At 35.7% G+C, this 27,968-nt stretch overlaps 1 protein-coding gene across 4 annotated transcripts; it reads left to right on the top strand.

Moving 5' to 3' along the window:
- Positions 1-1,576: 1,576 nt before the first annotated feature.
- Positions 1,577-27,158, top strand: LOC138691616 (zinc finger protein 235-like). 4 transcript variants are annotated; one of them, XM_069813767.1, is made up of 5 exons: positions 1,577-1,738; positions 3,610-3,723; positions 4,580-4,741; positions 10,773-10,855; positions 17,249-24,886. In XM_069813767.1, the coding sequence occupies exons 2-5, from the start codon at positions 3,628-3,630 to the stop codon at positions 18,375-18,377; spliced, it is 1,470 nt and encodes a 489-aa protein (XP_069669868.1). In that variant the 5' UTR covers positions 1,577-1,738; positions 3,610-3,627; the 3' UTR covers positions 18,378-24,886. The 4 variants fall into 4 exon arrangements, with proteins under 4 accessions (XP_069669868.1, XP_069669867.1, XP_069669869.1 ...); XM_069813766.1 differs by having other exon boundaries at positions 1,581-1,738; positions 4,556-4,741; XM_069813768.1 differs by lacking the exon at positions 17,249-24,886 and adding an exon at positions 25,353-27,158 and having other exon boundaries at positions 1,584-1,738; positions 4,556-4,741.
- The last annotated feature ends 810 nt before the right edge of the window (positions 27,159-27,968 follow it).

Genomic DNA, 27,968 nt, shown 5'->3' with positions numbered 1-27,968 from the left:
GAACTGGGCACATAAGGAGTGTTTATTTATTTAATGGAAATGTGAACATTTCATTTAGCTGCATTTATAATAAAGTTGTCTGATAGAAGCGTTTGAAATAAAGTAATATTATACATATTGGTTAACGGTACACAACTTTTAATACTATATCACTTCCGAATATAAAGTAACTATATGCTTTCACGTGTTAATTAACTAGATTACCTTGTTGACTAGTTTCAGCCCGTGGGCTATAATCAGAACTGGGTGTCTTCGCACTTTCTAATTGCGTTTCCTCAAAGACGTTTTATAGTTTAACCTAGACTCACTACGAGCGCTGTTCCTCGACCAAAAATTCAACACTTTCGTGCATCTCCATCTTGGGGCAGAGAGCCATGTGATTACAATATGTTTACATCACAATTCCGCTTAATTTGAAATAACATAGAAGGTTATTCAGTATTATTGAATGTGTTGGGAGTAAGTGCGTATTAATTTAATCAATAGTGTGTGTGTGTGTGTGTGTGTGTGTGTATAGTGTTTATATAGTTCAAATGAATCGTTCTCCTGTGATATACGTGAAATCACAGTGTAGGCTTACTATTGTGCTACATATGAGGCCTTTATATAGTATTTTAATCATGTTATAAGTGAAACCATCGTGTGCTCTTGTGCTGCATACAACTGTACAAATAGTGTTCTTTTATCATTTATTTTCATCGTACTCCTATATAAATTCTGCAAGTGGAATCATGGTGTATAGTTGTGCTGCATACAACTGTACGAATCAACGTAAGAAGGATTCGGAAATTTCTTTTCACAAGTTAGTTACATATATTGTATTAGGATATTGTAAAATGACTGAGAACAGTAGTACATATTTATTGTGTTAATAGAAGAGAATGTTTTATAGGAGTAAGCGCAAACTTTCTTTTTAGGTTTCCATTGCAAAAGCCTGAGCTTCTTAGTAAATGGTTATCTGCTGTTAAACGCGATAAATTTATACCATCAATTCACCACAGGCTTTGTTCAGTTCATTTCATAGAATCTTGTTTCTGGAAGAGTAATGGTAATAAGTTACTGAAACCTGACGCAGTTCCATCAGTTTTTAATTTTCCAGAGATCCATGTCTATATTTTGCAAATCATAAATAAAATTAATTTATTTATGAATCAATAGGTGAGTGCAAAATAAATCTTGTTAAGTATTTTCATACTATCTAGATATGGCCTAGTTACGTTATTTAGGCTAGATGTGTTAAATGAGGCGATAAACCGAGTGTATGGCAAGGTTAGTGAGTTATTTGAGAGGATATTTAAGTGAAATGAGGCCGAGGAATGTGAAAAGATTTAAATGATTTAAGTACGTCTCCTCTCACTCCTATCGAAGTTTCACAGGATTTTCTTTTTCATTTTTCATAAACTTTTTTTTTTTTTTAGCTATCATAAAGCAAGTGTTTCGCATTATAAATTCTGAAAAGTAGGGCGTATGAAGGAAGTATGCTTTTTTTTCTTTCTTTAAAAAGAAAAAGAAGATAGAATAGTGGCTAACACGACAGCACATCTCTAGAATATATTGTCATCACATTCACGGCAGCATTGATCTGTTTCGTTGCCGTAAGTCCAGACACAATAAATACATTTTTCAATTTAGGTCGATAAATAGGCCTACGCACGTAGTTCGATATTTGTTTTATCCGACGAGTTAGAAAATCTCTGTTCTAACGCGTTGTTTTTGTCGGATTGCAATTGTGAATGAGGTAAGTTGAAATTTTTAACGTCAACGTGTATAACTCAACACGAACTTGATACTCAAATATAACCGTAATTCTGTTTTCATTACATCTGTTTACCACTGTTCCGTGGCATGTTTTAGTTTGTGCAATTATAATATTAAACGAGGGGGAAAAGAACAGGCCAGCCTACTCCATTATCTCCTTGCCAATTGCCTTATAAATGTTGCCTAATATGTGTCATAAGATTCCAATCTGTTTTGGGACAGTTGACGAAAAAACAACAAACCATATTAGTCAGTGATGAAAGTTCAAAAACGTTTATAATTGATTATATAAGTATTGAAAGAGTGGGTTTAGTAGAGAACGGACTTATCCTCTATTTCGCCTCGTAGTTCTTCTAAGTAGCCATAATATTTATGTAGGGGAGGTATGTTACAATCCTACATATTTTGCCTATGTAAGAAGGAACACACTACACAGTTGTTTCTTGTTGACAAGCCTGAAACTCATATTTACGTAGCCTGTGTATTAGTAATTTAGAAGTCCATGTGAACCACTATTCCAATGACTGTTTTGTAATTACAGCAGTATTTATTTGGTGTTATGTGTATAGCAATTGTAGATTTTTGCTATAAATAGGCATATTAGTTTCCCCACAGGTACCTATAATCATAATTTGAGTTAATATACTGTAGTTCATTTATTGTTCCACGAAAAGTCTGATATCGTTACAATGTCCACATGGGGTTATACAGTGTGTCCGCAGAAACATTTCGGAGTTATAAACTGTTATAGCGTCGCTGTCAGTTGCCGGATTTATACGAAACTGGTATCATTAGAAAGAGAAACACAAAAATTTTTGTACCTACCTCAAAGACACTCGATGTGTGCTCCAGTTATATTACCGATTGTCCTTTATGGTTGTGAAACTTGGACTCTCACTTTGAGAGATGAACATAGGTTAAGGGTGTTTGAGAATAAGGTGCGTAGGAAAATGTTTGGAGCTAAGAGGGATGAAGTTACAGGAGAATGGAGAAAGTTACACAACACAGAACTGCACGCATTGTATTCTTCACATGACATAATTAGGAACATTAAATCCAGACGTTTGAGATGGGCAGGGCATGTAGCACGTATGAGCGAATTCAGAAATGCATATAGGGTGTTAGTTGGGCGGCCGGAGGGAAAAAGACCTTTAGGGAGGCCGAGACGTAGATGGGAAGATAATATTAAAATGGATTTGAGGGACGTGGAATATGATGATAGAGAGTGCATTAATCTTGCTCAGGATAGGGACCAATGGCGGGCTTATGTGAGGGCGACAATGAACCTCTGGGTTCCTTAAAAGCCAGTAAGTAAGTAAGTATTACTGCTACATCTGAAACCAACGAGTTTTATCTTCAATTTATAGAGTACGGTACCTCTTTTGTGACAATGTTTGAATGCAATGTTTATATGTTTTAGTGATGTATCTGATTTTGCAACTAAACGCCTCATATATTTTGTATCACACGTCTTACAAATAACACAGAGAACTGACTAGCATAGTTTGACAAGTTCAAATGGTCAAGAAAGTAGGGTTACAGTTTAGGAAAAGAAGTACAAATATTTTTTTTGCTTCAGAGCTGAGACCTTTTTTTTTTTTTTTTGCCGCTAAATCTGGCAAACATCATTAGCGAAACTTCTACAAGGCGCGCGTGCAAATTTGAATTTGCCAACTGGAATGCCTTTGGTTAACTGTTGTTTCGTTGATCGGTATTCGCATAATCGATGCTCTACTGTATGTGTAAAAGTATGGAACCTAAGAACGAGTATTGGGGAAAGCGACTTTTGACCCACATTGTAGTTCACAGCAACTTGTAATAAGTGTTTCTTTAAATCATTTTCAATTACAGGACACTTTTTCACTTGTGATGGATGCGATCAAGATAGAACCTGAGGCTGACCCATTGGGCTTACAACCACATGATAGCACACATGAAACAGAAGATAACAAGGCTTTATTAGAGGTAAACTGAAAAGTATTAGATTACATTAGATTAGATTGACTTGAAGCAGGAGTCAGGTTAGCTATACTCTAACACTGAAGCCTATCGGCTTATTTTATTTCTCCTGTCTTTATTATTCCTATGTAAAAAGTTTTGTAAGTGCATGCATCTACAAATTATAGGTAGTTCTGACGTATAAGCAGGCATTCCGAATCTTCAACAAAACTGCAACATATATATGATCACAAAACAGCTGTTTGCAATGAACTTGAAAATCAATGGCGTAACTTTATTGATATAGCAGGTGAGACCCAACAATTTGGTCAGAATTCTGATACACCACAAATCACAAGTAAGATCATAATAATATAGTTTATACAATATTTAATATTTAGAAAAATTGTCAATCACTTTATCATTATTAATAACCGTAAAAATTGCTAAACACTGCAGCCATATTTTCATGTATTGTCTTGCTTTTATCGCCAACACACACTTAGTTTATAATACATCAAAAATTAATGTTTGGTACGACCGTGAACATAATTCCCTCGACACACACTTATATGTTGTTGTTGTTATCTAATGCTGGGCTTTGGCAATGAAGCCATTAGCGTTCTTGCTCTCCAATATTTTTCTGACACACACTTATATTGTAACATTAATTTACATTGAAAATCGGCATTTGCACAAACACATGTTCTGGAATGTAGGCCTCCGCTTGACAGTTAATTACAGTGTTGCCGACGTATGGCTCCGGCTTGTAACTGAAGAAGGCTCTGCTAGTGTACATGAAGCCAACTTTAAAATAGCTAAATGAAGTTATATCTTGTGATGCCTTTATGTTCTGTAGGAAAGAAATTTATTGAATCTGCAGGTAGAGGGCATGAAGACAGAATGCGTGAACCACAGCTGTGATCTCACATCAGACATAAATGTTGAAGACACACCGATGCCTTTTAGCTTTGCTGCAGTGAAGTGTGAAGTTGAAGACACTCCAGTGGGTATCAGCTCTCCTGTGTTGAAGTCTGAAGTTGATGTAAGTAGTTCAATATCAGTTTACAGATATACTGACAGTGCATTTTGAAGTATATCAGAGGCATTAATTAATTTAGAATACTTTTAATTCTTCTCATTTTTTCGATATTTCCTCAACTTAAATTGGGTCATCCCATGTCAAACCAACTAAAAAAATAAAGAATTCAACCTGACCATCTTGGGTTTTAATTAAGTTTTCAGGAATCTTTCTCCCTGAAGGTCTAAATTACAATACATTTTTAGAAAAATCGTCATTTGTTAAGTTTTGATGTAATTCATTTTTAAAACTAGCAAAAAACACGTTTTTTGCGTTTACAGTGAAAAAGTAAGTCTTTAATTCCTGCAGAGTTTTTTACATCTTATTTGGCGAGCTTCAGTTTGATATGTAACTAGACTATCTTTGCTATAATAAAAAGAAAATTTAGGAGTTCAAAAAGTTTTTTCAAAACATTTTTGAAATAGAGTTTTCTTTTGTTTCGAAAAAAAAAATATATATATATATATATATTGTTTACAAAACCTGACACATTTAGAATGGGATCACGAGATAAAAAATTTGTTCTAGGCGTAATGTTAGAATACAAGGCTCCTACCAAACATCTATCCATGTTTGAATACATGTAATTTACTTTCTATGAAGCTGAGGTGGATGAATATAACACCAATGAAAAGAGAAACTCAAAAAGTTTAGTTGTGCCAACATTGTTTTCCTAGTTGATAACACTACCTCATAATAGTGCATAAACAAATTTGTTCATTATTGAGGCGAAATGGCTGCTATAGAGGTTAGAAATCTTTTTTGTGTGCTTGATTTCAATGTGAACCAGTCAGTCAGTAATATGCAACGGCATTATCAAACAAAGTTTGATTCCGATCCACCCAATCCGTAAATGGTATACTGATTTTAAGGCAAGATTCTTCGCAAATGGTTGCGATTTCATCTGTACCGACTACAGTTGCTGCAAGCCCTAAAACCAGAGGACAGAGTGCTAGGAAAAAATTTCTGCATAAGTATGCAGACTTTAATTGAAAACAATGATGAATTAATTCCTTCTGTGGTGTTGTCTGACAAAGTCACTTTTCATCTTTCTCGTAAGGTGAACAGACATAACCTCAGGATCTGGGGGTCGGAAAATCCGCGAATCTACTTTGAACTTGACTGTAGGCTTGATATGTACAATATTATCAAGGAGGGCACTTCGACATCTTTAAGGTACCGATACCGTAAGGAACATTTTTGGTTTCTCTTTCTAGTGGTACTATTTTTCGTACACCTCAGATTCATAGAACATAAATTACATGTGTTCGAAACCAGTAAGGCCTTTTGTATAAGCCCTGTACTTTAAAATTTTAATTGAGGTAATTTACCAAGTGTTATATGCCATAAACTTACAAAACACATATTATAAACCAAACATAAAACAAGCGTACATACAACTTCCTTATTAAATAGTAAGTTTTCTAGCACTGTATACTGTACTTATATTATTCAACCTCTCATTTCTTCTCTGTTGATTTTAAAAGTAATTTCTTGTTTGCTCTTTGAGTTTCAGATTCTGTTGGCCAGTAAATTCTTCCTGTTGTTGTAGGATCCACTTTGGCACAATACCGCAGTTTTGTGCACAACTAATATATCATAAAATTGAGATTTGAAGGACCGTGAAGGTCCATGTGATTCCAAAACACTTTATATTACTTCCTTCCTTCTACCCCTAATACACACTTATTCAACATTAATTCCAGTTTTGCCGTGTAACAAAACGAACAATGTCATTGATATCCACATCATCATGAATGTCATCAACTGTTATCATTATTTTAAACTCTTCTGAAATGAGGAGCTAAAACTCTAGTCTTATTTACAGAACTTAAGTGTGGAATTGTTCAATACCTCTTATTGCTTTTGCTGATTGAATCCTATTCTTCAAGATCTTAGCCTCTGTCTCGTGGTCATCCTTTATAGAAAATAAAAAATTAATGTTTGTGATATTCTCTTTAGACCAATTATACAGTTGGCAAGGGGTCATGATTTATTCATTATAGACCAGTTTCTGTCAGATGCGTTTCCAATTCACTGTGGGCTAAAGCAAGGAGATGCACTATCATCTTTACTTTTTAACTTTGCTCTAGAGTATGCCATTAGGAAAGTCCAGGATATCAGAGAGGGCTTGGAATTGAACGGGTTACATTAGCTGCTTGTCTATGCGGATGACGTGAATATGTTAGGAGAAAATCCACAAATGATTAGGGAAAACACGGGAATTTTACTGGAAGCAAGTAAAGTGATAGGTTTCGAAGTAAATCCCGAAAAGACAAAGTATATGATTATGTCTCGTGACGGGAATATTGTACAAAATGGAAATATAAAAATTGGTGGAGAAGTTCAGTTATCTTGGAGCAACAGTAACAAATATAAATGATACTCGGGAGGAAATTAAACACAGAATAAATATGGGAAATGCCTGTTATTATTCGGTTGAGAAGCTTTTTCATCCAGTCTGCTGTCAAAAAATCTGAAAGTTAGAATTTATAAAACAGTTATATTACCGGTTGTTTTTTATGGTTGTGAAACTTGGACTCTAACTTTGAGAGAGGAACATAGGTTAAGGGTGTTTGAGAATAAGGTGCTTAGGAAAATATTTGGGGCTAAGAGGGATGAAGTTACAGGAGAATGGAGAAAGTTACACAACACAGAACTGCACGCATTGTATTCTTCACCTGACCTAATTAGGAACATTAAATCCAGACGTTTGAGATGGGCAGGGCATGTAGCACGTATGAGCGAATCCAGAAATGCATATAGAGTGTTAGTGGGGAGGCTGGAGGGAAAAAGACCTTTAGGGAGGCCGGGACTAGATGGGACGATAATATTAAAATGGATTTGAAGGGGGTGGGATATGTTGATAGAGAATGGATTAATCTTGCTCAGGATAGGGACCAATGGCAGGCTTATGTGAGGGCGGCAATGAACCTCCGGGTTCCTTAAAAGCCAGTAAGTAAGTAAATAAAACCACAGGAAGACTTGTGAGTGTTGCTAAACATTTTACTGTCCCTCCCACACCATCACACACATTGTTCCCATGTGAGGAAGCAAGAAAAAAAAATTCTACTCAGCCTTGATGTTAAATTTTTTCTTATGTTGACAAAGATTAAGGAAGTTGAATCTATTTTTGTACTGTGATGCTGCTTCTTCAAAAAAGTAATGAAGCTTTTCAGCTTTTCGATGCTGTGTCAGCTTTAAGTCAATCATGATACAGTGGAATTAATGAACAGCAACAGTGTCATGAGTCATATAATCACAGGTAAAAACCAAGCTAAAGTGCACCAGACTTTTGCTTACCTCGTCTACATAGCATATAACAAACATAATGTATAGTCGCTTGACCATTGTTCCAGTGAAATCCTTGTGCAGCTTCTTGAAGTATAGTGTGTTCGTAGCTCGGCCGGACCGTTATAACATAACCTAAATAATATAAACAAAGTGTTAGTAAAGTTTTAATTAGGGATGATGAAATAAACAAGAAAACGCTTAATTAAGATGAAATAAAAAATACACATTAATAACTTTAAAAAGGAAGTACAGTACAATTTTCAAATTTGAATGTTTCAGTGGTCTGGCCGAGCTACGAATGCAGTGTATAAATTAATAATTCTCAGAGAAATCACAAAGTACATTAGGCCTACATTCATTTTTGATGTTCATTTTCTTCCAGATGTTGCAAATGGATAGATTGTTGAATAATGATAAATGAATGTCTTAATAGTTTTGGTAAAGTCTCAAACAAGTCATCTAAAAATTATTGTTGTAATAGTTTTCACTACAGACTTATTATCAATCTGCATCCTTTGTTTGAGAATCACATTTTCAATACTGTTCACCTCAAAAGTTCTTCAAATCTTATAACTACCGTACCAATATCAGAAACTGAAATTAAATAGTCATGTTAATGTAGGTCTACAACATTACATGTTTGATCAAACCCGAATCACGCAAATGAAGTGGGTAGGCATTAGATACAAACACATTTTTGATCACTACGTCATTGGGATCCCACTCTTAAAAATTTCAGGCTTTGTAGTTTGTAACAATACTGTTTTTTTTTCTTTCACAATTTAAAAGAAAACACTATCACTTACAGTGGTGCAAAGAAAGGACCAAATCCATAATAGCGTACAGCAGGGAAACTTAACGTGTGCAGTGTGGGCGACATATGAGAGACATAAAGATATTTAGTTTCTATTGTGACATTGTACACTATAGAGGGTCCCTCACACGTTAGAGGTTCTTTCGCTCTGCATTTTTGCCCATTGGGCGCTTTACATATTAATAATAAAAGAAAACACAATCTTAAAAATTTTTGATCTCATCAAGTTTCTTTTTATTTATCATGGATATTCAAGTTGCATATCAAATTGGAGCTCGTGAAATTCTCTTTTAAAATAAATGTAGAAGAACTCTGTACGACCTACAGAATCGGAGTTATTCAAGATTAAAAATATTAGCGCCAATGGAAAAAACGTGTATTTTTGTAGATTTTAAAAACGAATTACATCAAAACCTAACAAGATACAAATTTTTCAGCCCCTGGCGTGGCTCAGTCGGTTAAGGCGCTTGCCTGCCGGTCTGAAGTTCAGTTCGGGCGCAGGTTCGATTCCCGCGTGGGCTGATTACATGGTTGGGTTTTTTCCGAGGTTTTCCCCAAATATAATGTGAACGCAAGGTAATCTATTGCGAATCCTCGGCCTCATCTCGCCAAATATCTCTCGCTATCACCAATCTCATCGACGCTAAATAATCTAGTAGTTGATACAGCGTCTTTAAATAACCAACTAAAATAAATAGAAAGAAGGTAAAGGTATCCCAGTAACATGCCATGGAGTTAGAGCCCCATGATTTATTTTTCTAAAAATGTATTTCAATTTAGACCTTTATGAAGAATGATTTCTGATCCCATTCAGATCCCACTCTAAAAGTTTCAGGTTTTGAAGTTTGCAACGATACTGAAAATATTTTTCTTTTTTCAGAATTGTCCACATCTGTGGAGTAATGGTTAGCGCGTCTGGCCTCGAAACCAGGTGGCCCGGGTTCGAATCCCGGTCCGGACAAGTTACCTTGTTGAGGTTTTTTCCGGGGTTTTCCCTCAACCCTATGTGAGCAAATGCTGGGTAACTATCGGTGCTTGACCCTAGACTCATTTCACTGGCATTATCACCTTCATCTCATTCAGACGGTAAATAACCTGAGATGTTGATACAGCGTCGTAAAATAACTAACTTTTTTAGAATTAAAAGAAAAAACACTATCTCAAAAATCTTATTTTAGATAAGTTTTTTGATCTCGGCAGTTTTTTTTTTATTTTATTTTACCAATAATATTCAAGTTACATATGAAATTGAAGCTCGCGAAATTCCCTTTAAAATGAGAAGCAAATCAACTCTGTAGGACTTACGGAATGGGAGTTATTTAAGGTATGAATAACTACTAACTTTTTTAGAATTAAAAGAAAAAACACTGTCTCAGAACTTTTTTGATAGAAGTTCTTTGATCTCGTCAACTTTCTTTTTATTTTACCAATAATATTCAAATTACATATGAAATTGATGCTTGTGAAATTTCCTTTAAAATGAGATGCAAATCAACTCTGTAAGACTTACGGATTGGGAGTTATTCAAGGTTGACTATGTTAGCGCAAACGAGAAAACGTGTTTTATTGCCGATTTTAAAAATGAATTACATCAAAACCTAACATGATACAATTTTTCTAAAAATATATTTCAATTTAGACCTTTGGAGGAAATGATTCCTGAAAATTCAGTTTCATACAAATCTGAGATGGTGAGGTTGAGTGACTGGTTGGTTTCACATGGAATGACCCAACTGTTTTCATTTTAGATTTGAAAGAAGCTAGTAATTCGCAAACATATACTTCTGATAGGCAACAGGCAATAATCCCGAAAGCATGGAGAAAGTTATTGTTGCTAGGAAGAGGATATCATTATAACTTTGCAATATATATGACTCACTTTTGCAGGAAGATTTGTTCCATCTGGACAGAGTTAAGCGGGAACAGAAAGTGGAAGTGTCCTCACAGGAGGATGAAGTGCTCTCTGAGAGGTGAGTGTAATGTACTGGTTATGCTTCTTGCAGTCTTTCATAGCTTCATGTAATGCTTACATAGGACAAATTTCATAATGTATAATATGGTTTTGTTTCTAATATACCTACCTGTATGGTTATTCGTATTGACGCCTCAACAAATCTTGGTCCTGAAATGACAAAAGATTCAGTAAAATTAACATTACGATGGCAATTGACATACTACAACTCCTACCATATCTCCTGCTTGACGTATTATTCTGCTGTCCTTTGAGAATCATGATGTCTTTTAGTGTGCCGTCATATGTCACTGTTTTCATTGGTAACATTTCTGTTGCATCTGGAATCCTTGTGCATTTTGCTAGTTCATTGCTTTATGTGCTGCGCAGTTTGAGTGCTGTGAAAGTTGTTTTTATTTTTATTATAACGCGAACATAAACTATATCCCTAAGCAATGTTGGCAACTTTCCTGTATGAAATTATGCTATGGAAAGTATAAAAATTACTTGTATCTTCACCACATATACAAGTATACATCTTTACTTTAGTACTACTTCATAAAGTCCACGCCTGTGGATTAACTGTGAGCGTGTCTGGCCGCGAAACCAGGTGGCCCGGGTTCGAATCCCGGTCGGGGCAAGTTACCTGGTTGAGGTTTTTTCCGGGGTTTTCCCTCAACCCAATATGAGCAAATGCTGGGTAACTTTCGGTGCTGAACCCCGGACTCATTTCACTGGCATTATCACCTTCATTTCATTCAGACGCTAAATAACCTAGATGTTGATACAGCGTCGTAAAATGACCCAATAAAAAAATACTTCATAAAACCTCTTCAGTGGCTGAATGGTCAAACCTTCAGACTGTCACGCAGGCGGCCCGGGTTCGATTCCCGGTCAGGTCTGGGATTTTTTCATTGAAAAAGTGACACTTGTGGCGGACAAGATCGCAGTTGAGGTTTTTCTCGGGGTTCTTCCGTTTTTCCCCAAATTAGGTATTTGCATTATTCCGTCAGCATTTCTCCATTTTATTATCATTCCGTAGCATTCCCCAAATGCCCGCCGGCGACGCATGGAGGAGGTTGGCCTAGGGATGAATGGGATTGCTTGCTCGAAACCTGGACCAGAGAACCTTAGTGTGGTCGGCCGGTGTGGGTTTAGGAATGCGTCACCAGAGGGCTACCCAATAGATCTGAACAAGGTCGCAGTGCTCGACCATAGTGCCCCCCTCCGTTAAATTCACTTCAATTAAAAAAACTGCTTCATAAAAGAAAATATGAAGCAGGAGTTTTGTTAGCTGGTAGTTTCAGAGTTGCACTGTTGTTCACATGTTGCGGTATGCGCAGAAGAATGAAGGTTCCATTTCCAATTTCCTTAGAGATCTCCTTCATTTCTTGGGATTTGTTCGTTTTAGAATGAATATATTTAATTTTTAGCTATCTTACTTGACTTTATGACTGGTTGTGTGCTGTCTGCTTTGAAATTACATGTCATCCATCCTTACCATTTGACTTACTATTCCAGTGTTCTTTTCTATTTTTGTTAGGCAACACCATTTGAATATAATTTGTTCAGCCCATTATTTGGTCTTTATTCACCAGGAATATTTTTGTATATTTTCGTTCTAATTGTATCTTTTTTTACCCTTTCATTCCATTTTCAATCATTAGAAACCTTTAATTGTTATGCTGTCTAAATACATTATTTAATTTTGCCTATCTACAATGAACAATTGTAGATATTTAAATTAATTACAGTAACCGGAAGTTCACTTGTATCCTCATTTGATTAGCGTCTTACATTTCTTTATCTCCTTCACTTGATATCTGTGTCATTTAACTCCTCTAGCATCGTAAGCATCACCACGACATCAACATGAGAAAAATAATGCTTCTTGGTCTGCAAACATATTTCTGTTAGATTATTCACTAAATTTATCGTTGTTTCTGTGTAACACTGAACATCATATGAGTGTATCATGTGTAGATTACAAAATGGTAACGTGGATGTGCAAGAATTTATAGTTTTATTCACAACAAAATATGATAAGTTTGGGAGAATATTGTTTAAGCTGTTCTCGGTATGAAAGATCTTAAGGAAATTGATTCGGATTATGAGCCACTATTATCATTGCTATTTTAATAGTCGTAAGATTTAAGCATTCATAATTCTAATTCACCTTATTGACTCATAGCCAAAATATTTGAATTTCTACATAGTAGTGGTAAACAAATGTTATTGTCGTTGAAGTTGATCCTTGCAGTATTTTTTAAGTGTAAGATCTAGGGTATGAATGTAATATCTAATTCTTGATGTATGACACCTTTTGCTATGTGATCTCTTACAATGTTTGTGTGAGAAACCGTGCAACGATGGGACAGCATCCCTAAGGTTTCTCCCTCAACCTTGTTAGTATTAGGCCCTATAGGCAGGATTGTCTCTTCTGCGTGTGTCACATTATAGATGCTTGATTCTTTCACTGCTTCAGCTGTTGAGGTCTTCACCTGTATCCCTCAGCAGTGGCCCTCATTATACCCTGAGAAACTTGGTCCTTGATAGACCTTAGATATTAATTAATTAGTGTTCACTCCCGCGACAGAAACTCGTCTGTGAAGAGTTGGTCAGTGTGAATGCACATATACAAAACCTTCTTCAGTTACAAGCCGGAGCCATACGTCAGCAACACTGTAATTAACTGTCAAACGGAGGCCTACTATCCAGAATGTGTGTTTGTGCTAATGTCGAATTTCAATGTAAATTAATGTTGCAATATAAGTGTCTGTCGATGGAATTATGTTCGCGGTGGTACCAAACGTTAATTGTTGATGTATTATAAACTAAGTGCGTGTTGACGAGAAAAACAAGACAATACATGAAAATATGGCTGCAGTCTTTTGCAATTTTTACAGTTCTTATTAATGGCAAAATGATTGACAATTCTTCTAAATATTAAATATTGTATAAACTACATTTTTATAATCTTACTTGTGGTGTATCACCATTCTAGCCGAATTGTTGGTTCTCGCCTGCTATGTCAATAAAGTTACGCCATTGACTTTCAAGTTCATTGTAAACAGCTGTTTTGTGATCCCATAAATGTTGCAGTTTTGTTGAAGATTCGGAATGCCTGCTATACGTCAGAACTACCTATAATTTGTAGATGCATACACTCACTTTGTTGGTTTTCAAGGTTTATTTATTAATATTGCTTCTTTTGTAATAAATTAGTTATAAACATGTTTCTTTTCTCTTCGTATTTACAGGATTTAAAGTTCATTGAGTTTACACTAATTGGCACATACTTAATGGATAATGATATGTTTTGTTACGTATTATGTTGAAGGTATGTTCATTTTTTTTATAGATCTTTATACTTGGCCTTAGCCTATTTAAAATTATATTTTAGAAAATTTATAACAAATAATTTAGGATAACAGTATTGTTATGGTGACTAGCGAGGTTCAAACTAAAACTGGCTTCCTGGGCATCTGAAATATTTATAGAAAAGCACGACAGATAAACACATGAAATTAAAATGTATATGATATCCTAGATATTTCATGTCAGAGGTGAAACAATATAAAGCGGCAAAACATTGTCAATTTACTACCCACATAATGGTTAATTGATTGGAATAGGGTATTGCTAAAGTACGTCGTTATTTTATTTATTTTTGGTACAAGTAACATTTCTTTAAGTATTTATTTATTTTCCCTTGCACCATCAATAAAAAACACGTATGCTTTTAATTTTTTTAAGTTATAATTGGCTGTATGCAAGTACTTACGTGGTATTCTGAAACTTTAATAAAAGACCATTTCGGATTCCATAATAAATTACGTACATCAATACACTGAATCTTGATCATATGCACTTAGTTATGTGTCAATGTCGAAAATGTACATGTGACAACGAAATCAAAGCACTAAAATTTCAAACCATTTGCCTTTATTTCGCCTCCGCCCGCCTCCACTCAGCGTTGCCAAACCTACCAATGCTCCTGCTTGTAACTGAAGATGGTTCTGACATATACCAATTGGTCCCTTTATACAATGGGCCGGGTTAATAGCTTAGTGTGATGCAAAGCTAAATGCATCCAGTACAATATTCCAATTTTTCAGAGTGATATGAAATAAAACAAGAGGTATGTAAAATACAGAATACCTATTGATAACGAAAGTAACAGAAAGTAACTAATTTATAGAATTGGTAAAGAAAGTAACCAAGTGTAACGAATGTAATCTACTCGAATGATCGTGAGTAGCGAAATCATGCGTATTGTTCTGCTTCACTTATTTATTGTTGGTGCCACTACCTGAGCTGAGTGTTTGTAAGTCAGAGATCACTTATGCTAGTGTAATACAGTGTAGGACGCTGGGAGAGAAGTTGCTGCACATTCATTGCAAAGAATATCAGTGAACTTAAGAAACGCTAATGCTTGTTTCTACTATTCCAAAGACATGGAAAACAAGGATATTTTTGTTGTCACTCTGTAGGAAAGTTTACCATGTTTAAGTCTACACAGATGATTCATTGATGTTCCTGGTAATCTATCTTTTCCAGGACGAGAGATGGCTTTTTACTTTTCTCTCATCCTGGTGGAGTGACCAAATTGGAATGGAAGTTTATTTGTTGCCACTACTTAAAGAACACACACAAATTAATCCAGCAGTATTTGGTAGATCAGTATTGTCTGTAGGAAGCCCAAAAATTACAATCCCTAAGAAAAGACCGAAAGGTATTACTTAGTGAAGAAATAAGAGACCTACAAGATTTTGTAGTCTCTTGATCATCTCAGCAATATCTCTTAATGGGAAAAAGTGATTCTGCCCTCTACATTTCAGGGTAGTTCACGAAACATGGAGCAGCTACACCAAGATGTTAGTCTTTTGTTCAAAGCATGACAAACCTTACATTTTCTTAACTTTCAGCTATAATCGGCAATGACCTGCAATAGCTACTGCAATACTCCAACATGAAAAACTCGCTGATCGTCCTGACGTTGTTACTTGCGATTTCGCATTGTAACTCAAGAAGTGAAGACAGATAGGTTCAGGGAAAAGTATTTTGCAAAAAAGAAACAATCAGAGGGAGTATTTTTCACTATTATGGAAGCAAATAACTTTCAAAATGGCTGGTATTGTTCATTGAAAATTAATCTGAACAATTTTTATTTGAACTTCTTATGGACTTGTTATATAAATTCTACAATACCTAAGAAAATAGCGCTGGTATGGTCCATCCAACGCCACTTTCTGAATCAGGGTCTTCAAATAACCGCAACAAAAATTCATTCGCTTGTGTTATTATTATCTTATGTTGGAAAGTAGGATGTATCTTAAAAATTCTTTAGATAACTGGGACACTTACAGTAGCATCTACACTTTGAAACTGGCGAATGGCCATTCAATTGTGATTTGATTGGAAAGTCTTTTTTACAGATTCCGGAGTATTAAGTAGACATGCACGAATATTTCACATTCACATACACATATAATCATCATCATCATCATCATTGGCTCAACAACCCATAGAGGGTCCTAGCCTTCCACAGTGTTTTATTCCAGCCATCTCTACTTCTTGCCTTGACTGTCCACATTCGTCCACCAATAAAGTTGGCATCTTCGTATACATTATCCCCCATCTGCTCCTTGGTCTTCCTTTGGATCTGCTTCCTCCAGGATTGGATGTAAAGGCTGTTTTAGCGGGTCTAGTATCGTCCATTCTCACCAGGTGTCCAGCCCACTGCAATCGACCAATTTTAATAACTGTTATAATATCTGGCTCCTTAAACAGGTCGTATATTTATTATATCTAATTCTCCATTCATTATTTATTTTTACGGGTGCATAAATTGCTCTCACAATTTTCCTCTCGAAGATACTAAGTCTTCTGGTGTCCTGTTTGTTCATAGTCCAAGTTTCCCAGGCATACGTCAACACGGGCCTAATAAGCGTCTTCTAAATTCTTATTTTTGTTGAGATGGTTAAGAATTTCGATTTAATATATTTCAGTAATTCAAAGTAACATTTATTTGTTATAGATATTCTTCTCTTAATTTCAAGACTGGTGTCGTCATTATTGATCATGGAGCCAAGATATATAATTTTTTTTACATACTGTATTCAAATTTGTAGTTTTCAATTGTAAGATAAGTTGGTGCTTTATTAATTAGGTTTCCTTTGCGGCTCGAGATCATGTATTTAGTATTGCTCTCATTAACTCTCAATCCTATTATCTTTGCTGCCTTTTCCAGGGAGATAAATGCCTCTTCTAGTGCTTTCTGTGACCTAGCAATAATATCTAGGTCGTCTGTGAATGCCAGAACTTGAACAGACTTATACACATATAATATTACATATATATAAATCTACATGTAATGCTTAATATATTTTGATCTTGCCATTCATTTTAGCATTGTGGATAATGTTGAGAAGCCTGTGTTAGAAGAACGCGACGGTTTTGATGGTGAAGAAGATAAATTGACACAGTGTGGTAGCAACAGACCACACGGTTCAGTCCCACACACAGGCGCAATGGCATTTAATTGTGATGTGTGTGGGAAAACTTTCAGAAAAGCATGGGATTTGAAGAGACATGCACGCATACACACAAAGGATAGGCCATTCAAATGCAAGTTGTGTGGAAAGTGTTTCTCAGAACCTTCACATTTAAAAACCCACGCACGCATACACACAGGAGAATTACCATTTAAGTGCCAAGTGTGTGGAAAGTGCTTCTCTGTATCCGGAAATTTGAACAAACATATACGGATACACACAGGAGAATTGCCATTCAAATGCGATGTGTGTGGAAAGTGTTTCTCAGATTCGTCAGTTTTGAAGAGACATATTCGCATGCACACCGGCGAAAGGCCATTCAAATGCGACGTTTGTGGAAAGTGTTTCTCTGAATCGTCAGCTTTAAGCAGACATACAATCATACACACAGGCGAAAGGCCATTTAAATGCGAAATGTGTGGAAAGTGTTTTTCACGAGTGGCATGCTTAAAGCAACATGTACGTATTCACACAGGCGAAAAGCCATTCAAATGCAAGGTGTGTGGAAAGTGTTTCTCAGATGCTTCGGTTTTAAGCAGACATGCACGGATACACACCGGAGAAAGGCCATTCAGATGCGATATATGTGGAAAGTGTTTCTCTCGAGTGGGACACTTGCAGCAACATATACGCATTCACACAGGCGAAAGGCCCTTCAAATGCGAGGTGTGTGGAAAGTGTTTCTCGGAATCGGCAATTTTAAGTAGACATGCACGCATACACACAGGTGAAATGCCATTCAAGTGCGAAATGTGTGGGAAGTGTTTCGCACGATTGGGATACTTACAGCAACATGTACGCGTTCACACAGGCGAACGGCCTTTCAAATGTGAGGTATGTGAAAAGTGTTTCTCAGAATCGGCAGATTTAATCAGACATGCTCGCATTCACACAGGGGAAAGGCCATTCATATGCAATAGGTGTGGAAAGTGTTTCTCACAATTGGGACACTTAAAGAAACATGTACACATTCACATTGGCTAAAGGCTATCAAATGCTATGTCTGTGAAAAGTGTTTCCCTTGTCTCGTCAGCTCAATATTCATTGTCGCCTAGAGTGAAGCCAGAAACCATTTAAATGCGATGTGTTGAGTTATGTGAAATCGGGAAGCCTAAAGAAAAAAGTTGTTCATACAGGTGAAATGCTTTTCAAATGTGATATCTGTGGAATATGTTGTATATATAAAATAAGAACAAAAATTGGAGTCCACAGCAAGAATGATGGATGTTACTTCCCTGTCGAAATTGAACCAAGACTGTCAATGCATAGCTTAAGACATATAGAATGTACAGCGGGAGATATATGGCATTAACACTGATAGTCACCGTCCAGTAATGATCGGAAAATCACAGTTAAGCTTTGACCGCTAAGCATTTCAAACTTTCAATTGCTTCTTCTGAAAAATGTATTCCAAATGACATCCATCATTCTTGCAGTGGACTCTTCAATTTTTTTACACCTAGACTGGCGTTAATATACATTTATTGTCTATAAATTTCTGCGGAGAATTAGGAGATTTTATACTCAAATACGGTGAGAGTTTTGTGTTATGGGCTGTCTGATCGCGACTGTTTATTGTGGAAGTGGTGCAGTGATAAGCGGAAAAAATTAAGCTAGTGTCTCTGCCGCAAAGTTACTATTTTTGATTTAGTGTTTATATGTTATCTGAAAACGTGAAATTACACTGTATTTAAAACTGAGCATAACAGTCACGAACATTTCTCAGAAGCAATATACAAGGTGGCCCACATGAACAGTTACTAGCTAATATCTTTCAAATGGATCAATGTAACTAAATGCTGATTTCTCACATTTTTTGGAAGGAGGCCTTCATGATAGTGTCATTGACAACATTTCAGTGTGCTGGATTGCGATACAGATTTATATCATTAAATGATTTCACTGCCTCTCAAAGAGATTGTTGTCTGTCTCCAATGTGAACCGTAAGCTCAATTAAAATTCATTACCATTCACTCAACATGAAATAGAAGCTCACACCTGTGGAGTAACGGTCAGCGGGTTTGGCCGCGAAACCAGGTGGCCCGGATTCGACTCCCGTTTGGGGAAATTTACCTGGTTGAGGTTCTTTCCGGGGATTTTCACTCAACCCAATACGAGCAAATGCTGGGTAACTTACGGTGCTGGATCCCGGACTCATTTCACCGGTATTATCACTTTCATTTCATTCAGACGCTAAATAACCTTAGATGTTGATACAGCGTCGTAAAATAAGCCAGTAAAATGAATCAAATAGATTTATTTAACGCACTAGATATCAGATTCAATTCCTTAAATATTATGTTACTGTATCAGTAAACATGATGCCATGGACATAAACAAATAACAGTCAAATCACAGTAAACAAAAGCGTTTTACTCGTAATAGTTGTTAGATCTACAATTTCTGTTCTTAATGTAGGAACATTAAATTTTGTACAGAAGTATGAAGTGTGGGAACGTTTTGAAAAGCTCTTAATGCGCATTATTCGGAAATATAAAAACATATTGGATATTCCATTTAAAATAAAAAAGTTGGCATTACTTCCGGTTAAACCGGAAGCAGAAAGACTCTGTAATACCATTATTGAGTTCTCAATGTACGCCTATCCCCACTCATTGAATTTCATTTCAATGAACCACATACTAGAAAAGTTATTTAGGTGGTACGGGACATTTTATTAATCAGTATATACAGCACCTTCAACTTAAGACGCAACCCAGGCACCGGCAGGTGGGCCATACTCTCAAGCGGTAACATCCAGCAGTGTTGTGCGGTAACTGAACTGCTAAATGGCCCAGCATGCATTCTTTCTACCCGTATTTAGTGTTTATCTTCAGTAAAATTAATTTAACTTAATGGTGTTTGTTTCCATACATTAAGACATAAGATGTTCAAAATGACCTCAGCCAGCTTCAATACAACGCTCACACCGGCGAAAAAAATGCTAAAATTTTAATCATAAATATATTTACAGTGCGGTCCAAATCTCCTGACCTTTGGATCGTGTTTGCTTGTATGGCAATAGCCAATAGGAACAGCACTGTGTTGCCACATACGAATATTGGTTGATGGCACTTGTAAAAATAATAAGTGCGGTCGTATAAGTTCTTCATGACAGGTTGTCTGCATGTGATTTTTCTGAATATGTAGAAACAAGAATCTCATTTCTGCGCCCAGTATTTCGCATTTTATGCATCTTAATTGCGTGCAACTGCATTTTATGGTCTTCCACAAGTGATGTATACACAGCTGCATGCCGATAAGACAGCCTTTCGAAGAACCAAGACTATTAACTGTAAATAGTAGCTATCCATTCAGCGTCATAAGCATTAGATAATAGTACATTATGCAACGAGCCTATAATGAAGGTAATTAAGAAGCGAGTATGGATATTTATGAAACGAGCGCAAGTGAGTTTCATCATTTTCATACGAGCTTCTTAATTACCATTATAGGCGAGTTTCATACGACTTTTTATGCTTGACCATATTTCTAACTTGATATTATTAATTTTCTTTATATCTGACCTTGGCCAATGTCCCGTATGTTGTGAGATGTGCGCAGACGCGAAAGTATTGATTTTTTCCGAGGAACAGATGTTCACAATGACCTTGCTAGGCCATAAGAACCTACAGAGATAACATTAAAAATAAATTAGACATTGAAAAACGAGATGACAAATTGAATTTATTTGAATATTATTTACAATTAACGCTAATTATTATAGTAACAGAACATAACCTTCTCCGACAGTTGGATTTCCAGCCTCCGTGACTTTTCGCTAATTCTCTTTCGATTGCATATCCGAGAATAATCGATAGTTGCGGTTTTATAACGGTACAAAGCTGACCTCTCATTGGCTGAACAGTTGTAACCTGAGTCGTCATTGGCTGAAAGACCTGACCTTTAATGAGTAGGTGTACTTTAATGAGGTCCATTAAAGGTCTGCTACCAGGGGCCTGTTTCTCAAAAATACTAGTTTAGTAGTTCACCAGTTACTAGTTACCAGAGCATATTTCACAAGCTCTAGTAGATTCTGTTTCTCAAACTATTTTACCAGTCTAGTAACTTGTGACAATTTTTCACTAGTCACATGATCTCTTTCACTAGTCGGCTAATTGAGTTCATTTGTTTACAGCCATTGGTAGGTATTGTTATTTGAGTTTAGAAGGCTAAGTTGTTTGTGTTTTGGTTCTTACTTCTCTCTTCTCTTGAAATTCCATCAATTGAAAGCAAATTAACTATACTCAATATGATTAATGAATCTAAGGATATATCATTCGGTGCTTTTTCAAGCATAATAACAAAAAATGATAAAGTAAACGAATGGACAAAAGATTTGTAATATGCGAGGCTATGGAACTGCTACCTCAGAACAAAGATTATGCATACATTAGGGACACTTACTGGCCCAACATTAACCCCTTTACTCTCACTGTTCCCAAATGGGAACATGCATTATTTAGGGCGTAAATGATTTGAGAGGACCAATAATCATCTTATTTTGTTTCTTATGTGTCAATAAGTAGGAATATATAAGAATCACCAACATTTTTAATTAAAAATAATTTGGGCATAAATAATTTGGGCAATTCTGAAATATATTCGAATCATTGAAAGTGTCTTGGGATCAAATGGGTTAAGAAAGCATCTTTGACGAGTACCAATTCAAGTTCACAGTATCATAATATGAACACATTATGTAGCTAGTGGGTCTACTGGCGACATGAATGCCACTTATGACTTGAAAAATTACCTAATTTTTTTTTTTTGAGTTTTACGTTTGGTCTATTCGTAAATTAGTGTCGTTTTGTATTTAATCTGTAGGCTAAAGTTGACAATGTCAGAAGAACTGGCAGTGGAGGAGGAAAGCCAGCAAAAATTGCTGCAGTTGATGATTTGGTATCAGATTATTAGGAAAAAAATTCTGCATGTGTTGCTGGTCTAGGGCAGAAAAACCAGATGGCATTGGAAAATAATCAACATCCCGATTTGTAGAGCAATTTGTATTTGAAGCTTTGCTGATAATGCATGACTTCTATTTGTTTGTCTTATTATGGCAGGTCCCAATATATTTAACAACTCTCCAAGCTTTTAAGCACTTTATTTAAACCGTTCATTATATTTAAACAATGCTCCTGTAAAGGAATAATAATTGTTCCTTCTCGATATAGTTTTAGCTCTTCTCACAACAACTTCTTTACTACTTCAATCGGAATCACTAAACCACATATTAAAAAAATAACTACAATATTTTGTTTTGATCATCTGAGAAAGATTGCCACTGGTAACTGATAATATAGAAATCACCAGTCTTTAGAGTCTTGTAGGAATATTCCTGTTGAATACTAGTATAATCAACTAGATTAGCGTTTTGAGAAACAGAATCTCTTAGGAACTGGTGAAATCGACCAATATTACTAGTCTGTGAACTGGTAACTACTACTTTACCCTTGTAGTTTCTAGAAACGCAGACTTGTAAAACAAACTATTGTTACTACTGTACAGACTAGTATTACTAGTCCGTGAGTTTTGAGAAACAGGCCCCAGGTGTATAATTACTACATTTCGGCATGGTCGAGCATAAAAATAATTATGAAGCGAGAGCCGAAAATGCCAGCTCTATTTCTGTTTCCTTTGTGTACAGGTACTCGACTTGCTTTGTGTCAGTCAGTGAAATCAATAATTCGTTTGTAGTAAACATTTTCTGTGTGTTTTTATCAGTTTGTTATTTTATTTGTTTATTAGTAGTATAAAATGAAATTATGCCATTCAGCAAGGCCAGTAGGAGTGAAGGTAATAGATCCAGTGGCTTTAGTAGCAAAGTTTGGAAAATTATATTTAATGTCTACAATTTCTTCAGATAATATTCCTTGGAAGAAAAATGTAAAAATCATAACTTTTCTAAGTGTCAAGAACTACCGATGTGTGTTCAACAAATGCATCAACCGTGTCACGTGTGTGCAGATAAGTGCAAAAAGCAGAAACACAGGATGCTAAAAAAATTGTTTGTCTCGTCTAGAAAACATTAATATACGACACCAAAAGAGTCACGAACTTAAAAGACTTCGAAAACACACTATTGGCTTTTCTGTGGAATTGCAAACATTAATTTAAAGGTATGATTTGTTAATACATTATCGCCATACTGGAGAATTAGCACGGCCACTTTGAACCGTGCCGTTACGTTTACCACCAAATTTAAGTAAATACACAATGTCACCAACATAAGAACATGACGTTGGTGTGTGGCGTAGTTGGCGGGAGAAATTTTTTCTCTCTCTGTCTACCTCCTTCGTTCTGAACATTATTGAGAGATAGCACCACTGTTAGCGACAATGTGTATTTGCGTAAATATTGCGAGTAAATTATGACGAGTGCCTTAGATGAGAGGCTCGGGACAGAAACAGTTTTGCTGTAGCGCATGCGCGGACCTCTCATGCAGTGGGAGCGTGATCTTTACTTGAATTTATTTTTGCGTGTACTTGCAGATTAAATGATTGAGATCCCTTCTTGCTCCGGTTACAGGCCTTGCATTTACGAAGGTTATGTTATGTTAGCTTAGATTAGGTTAGGTTAGCTTAGGTTAGGTTAGATTAGATTAGCTTTGGTTAGGTTAGATTAGCTTTGGTTAGGTTAGATTAGTTTTGGTTAGGTTAGCTTAGCTTTGGTTAGGTTAGGTTAGCTTTGGTTAGGTTAGGTTAGGTTAGGTTAGCTTTGGTTAGGTTAGCTTGATTTGATTCGTCCATGTAGTAGTTAAAATTATATAATATGACAGTTTTTGATTCGTAATATTGTTAAAAAATAATAGGCCTATAATGAAAGCGGTGAATAATTTCATGGTCCTTAAATTTTTTTTCGTAAAAGGCTAGGTATTTTTCGATAGGCCAGAAATAAAACAGCAACGCCGTCATAATTACGTACTTTACGCTTTGGCGAACATTAACCGGAAATTTACTTTCCGTCATTTTAATTGTATTCCGTGAAACACACCTTTTTTCCTGTTAATTTCCTTGTGATAACCTAGTTTATTATCTTATTACATCTTCATTTTCTTTTAATGCATTCAAAAAACCGCCATTGTAATACATAAAACCTTGAACTAGACTAATGGAGTGAATTATTTAAGAATATAGTCGCGAATTTGACTACCACCATTTCGATTATATTTTGTTTGATACGGCTCGGTACGGCCCGGTGACTAGTGGCCAGCGAGTAGAGTCGACTATCGATATTGGTCTGCCGTGCGTATTATCCAGTTGTTCCTACATTATTTATTATAATTTATGAATATACATATTATTAATTTATCATCCTCTGATTGAGCTTCTGGCTGATATGTACATCAATTATCAGGCAGTAGATCTCACTTAATGATGTGTGCCAGAGGAAGAACAATGTTTTATCAACATACCTATATTGTATTCCTAAGTAAAACGTTATTGTATATGGCCTATTTAAAGTAAATATGATACTCTTTATTATTTTATGAATCTCCTATTTGTTATTTTAATTTTTTCTGCAACTGCTTCTGCATATTCTTAGGCTTGCAAAAGAGTAGTAAAGTAGATTCTTGATTTATTAATCGCCTAATAATACAAATTTGATTTAAGTTAAACGAGCTTAAAGGAACAGCATCTACTTTTCTCCCAGTGGCTAAAACTAGACTGTCGAATTTTATTGGACATTCGACAGTTTGAAAAAATCATGACATATGAAGCAAAGAAATAATGAATATTTTGCATATCAAAGTAGGTACTGTAGTTCATAGTTTATTTGAGTGATTATGAAAGAGGTAAGAAGTGGAGTTCCTGTGGTTTACAATTTTTAAGGACAATCTTATTTCCCTCCATTTCTTCGCCTCTTCAGAACGTTTTTCTTCTCCAATTATTCGGGATCGTACAATAATTTGTATTTTCATCTCCCTTTTGTAATTTTTCTGTCTCCACGTCCTACTAGAACACAGCGGTGAACAGACTGAAACTAGCCCGCTGCGGTAGGATGGTGCATGTGTGACAGGGATGATGAACAATTCAGCATCCTTACCGCTACGGGGTAAGATTGCAGGACGCTGCGGTATCTCGCATTCTGGGTGAAGCCATGATATTCTGGACTGTTCAAACAACACAGGTACCCGTAGGTATTGATAAAATTAGTTTGTTACGTTTACTAATTTTCAGTGGAAAGAACTACACATAAAACAAATGTTGAAAGGAATTAATTTTCAGGAATATACGTACGCATGGAGAAAATTCCCTATGTGATTATATTAAATAAATGACCTTGGCAACAATATGAGATAATGATTAATTTTTCGATGATTTCCGATATCACGGCTCATTAGATCATAATAGAATATTTTTTCTTTCACTGGAAATATTTATTCTATGTTCTGAACGTAGAAGTGAGAAAATTGTGGTTCATTTTCATGTTAAATTCTCATAGAGGAAAACTATATCGGTAAATATTGCCAGTTTTGCCTTACCTATAATTTCAGTTGTATTGAATTGTCCATTTGTCCAGTTCTTTATCAATTACTTCACAATTTTACAATTCATGCAAGGTGGATGTATTATCACAGTCTAGTATATACAGTTACGAAGGTCAATACGTAGTAAATATGCATCCATAGATAGTTGCTAAACACAAGGCTCATTAATATCGCCTCATTACTGACAATGTGAAATATAACCGGCACAGTCTAGCACCCTCACAACTCAAACTTCGTGACTGTATATACTAGACTGTGGTATTATTTTGTGGGGTACCTACTTGCAGAAATAAAAATTAGAGATAGTTTGCAAATAGTTAATAGGAAGTCAGTTGTAAATGCAATATGATATTGTCCAAGAGGAACCAGTGCACAGGTATTTCTGAAGATTTTGGAAGTGAAATTCGTGGAATGTATAATTAAGTTTGAAATGAGATGTACGTCATAACAGAGTGATTATGTGGTGGTTCCTACTGAAAGAAGGAATCGTAGCAATGTGAAACATATCATACGACGTTATGTGAAATAATATAATTAGTATTGATGGAATCAGTACTAAAATAATAAAACAGAACAAATAGCGTAATAATGAAAGAAGCACATAGGGCCGATTGCAGAAACAATATTTACACAGTGGTTAAGGTTAAACAACACTTATGTATGGTTGCCTCGTTGCGTAGACGATGTTTAATAATAGACACATTCTAAAACCGATGTTTGAACATTCTCGAGGAGCTATTTAACCTCAATCTCATACAAGAAACGAGCTTATCAGTATAATTTATGAAGAACGTTAATTATATTGATGTGTTGAGACTGGGGTTACCAGGTTTGGTTTAGGAAGAAGAAGATAATTAAACAAAGAATCAATTATATGTAATTGTATTGTACATTATAGATATGTAAGACTATTACTAGCGCAGGGAATGATTGCTACGGAAAAACAGCAGTGGCGTTACTCTCTGTTTTGACAGCATATAGATAAATACAGTATGGATACTTCGCTTCGGTACCTTTGATGTAACAGGACTGATTTTAATGACCGTCAAACCAGTCTGAGCGTGAGATTCTACTTTCTCCCTGGAGTTGGCACTGACATCACACCAGCTAGCAGTCGATGTAGCAGAAATAGAACACATACAATTAATACATCTAGGTACATTTTGTACCCAAATAAAATAAATTGGTCCGATGAAATAATAAATCCGTCATTATCTATAATGTCTAGATACTAGAGTCCCTTTATAATGAGAGATGAGACGTTGGCCCCATCAACAATTAAAATATGTACATATTTCCATTTTCTTCGCTAACCAAATCATTATGTAATGATTTGGTTAGCGAAGAAAATGGAAAAACAAAACTCCTATGAGAAGTTAAACCATATGCTTATACATTGTATACAAATATTAAACGAATTTGATACATAATTTTATAATGAATTATATATAATTTATTATACATAAATTCATAAAAATTTATTCTTACAACTAGTTTATCACTGACAAATAAGGAAAAGCTGTTAACTTGAACCTATATGACGCAAAATGTTACTGGATTATGTAGACGATGTTTGGATACTGTGTCTCATCTCTTATATTCAATCATTATCTTTGCCTGCGCTTGATTACACTAATCTCTAGCACTTGAAAGTGGAACCACAATCTAGTATATACAGTAACGAAGCATGAGTTGTGAGGGTGCTAGGAACAATAGACTGTGCCGATACTATTTCGCATTGTCTGTAATGAGGCGATATTAGCGATCCTAGTGGTTAGCAACTATCTATGGATGCATATTTACTACGTATTGAGCTTCATGACTGTATATACTAGACTGTGGTGGAAATAAACACTGGCGCACAGGGAAACAAAACAGTAAAATTCGCTCAGTGTCCATTTTATGTATATTCGCTGGTTTTGATGTGTGTATGTAGGCACACTGAGGGAGTGAGAGGTGCAAGACGACGCACAGTGGGTATCTGACCGATTTAGGCAGTTAGAATTATTTTTTCACTTCACTTGAGGCTAAACGTGCTGTCTTACTAATTGATTCTATATTTAGCATTATGAAATACTTTTTAT

This window comes from Periplaneta americana, chromosome 16, assembly GCF_040183065.1.
Source record: "Periplaneta americana isolate PAMFEO1 chromosome 16, P.americana_PAMFEO1_priV1, whole genome shotgun sequence".
Classification (NCBI taxonomy): Eukaryota; Metazoa; Arthropoda; class Insecta; order Blattodea; family Blattidae; genus Periplaneta; species Periplaneta americana.
The sequence above is the reverse complement of the archived record's forward strand: the minus strand, read 5'-3'. Positions and strand labels throughout refer to the sequence as shown.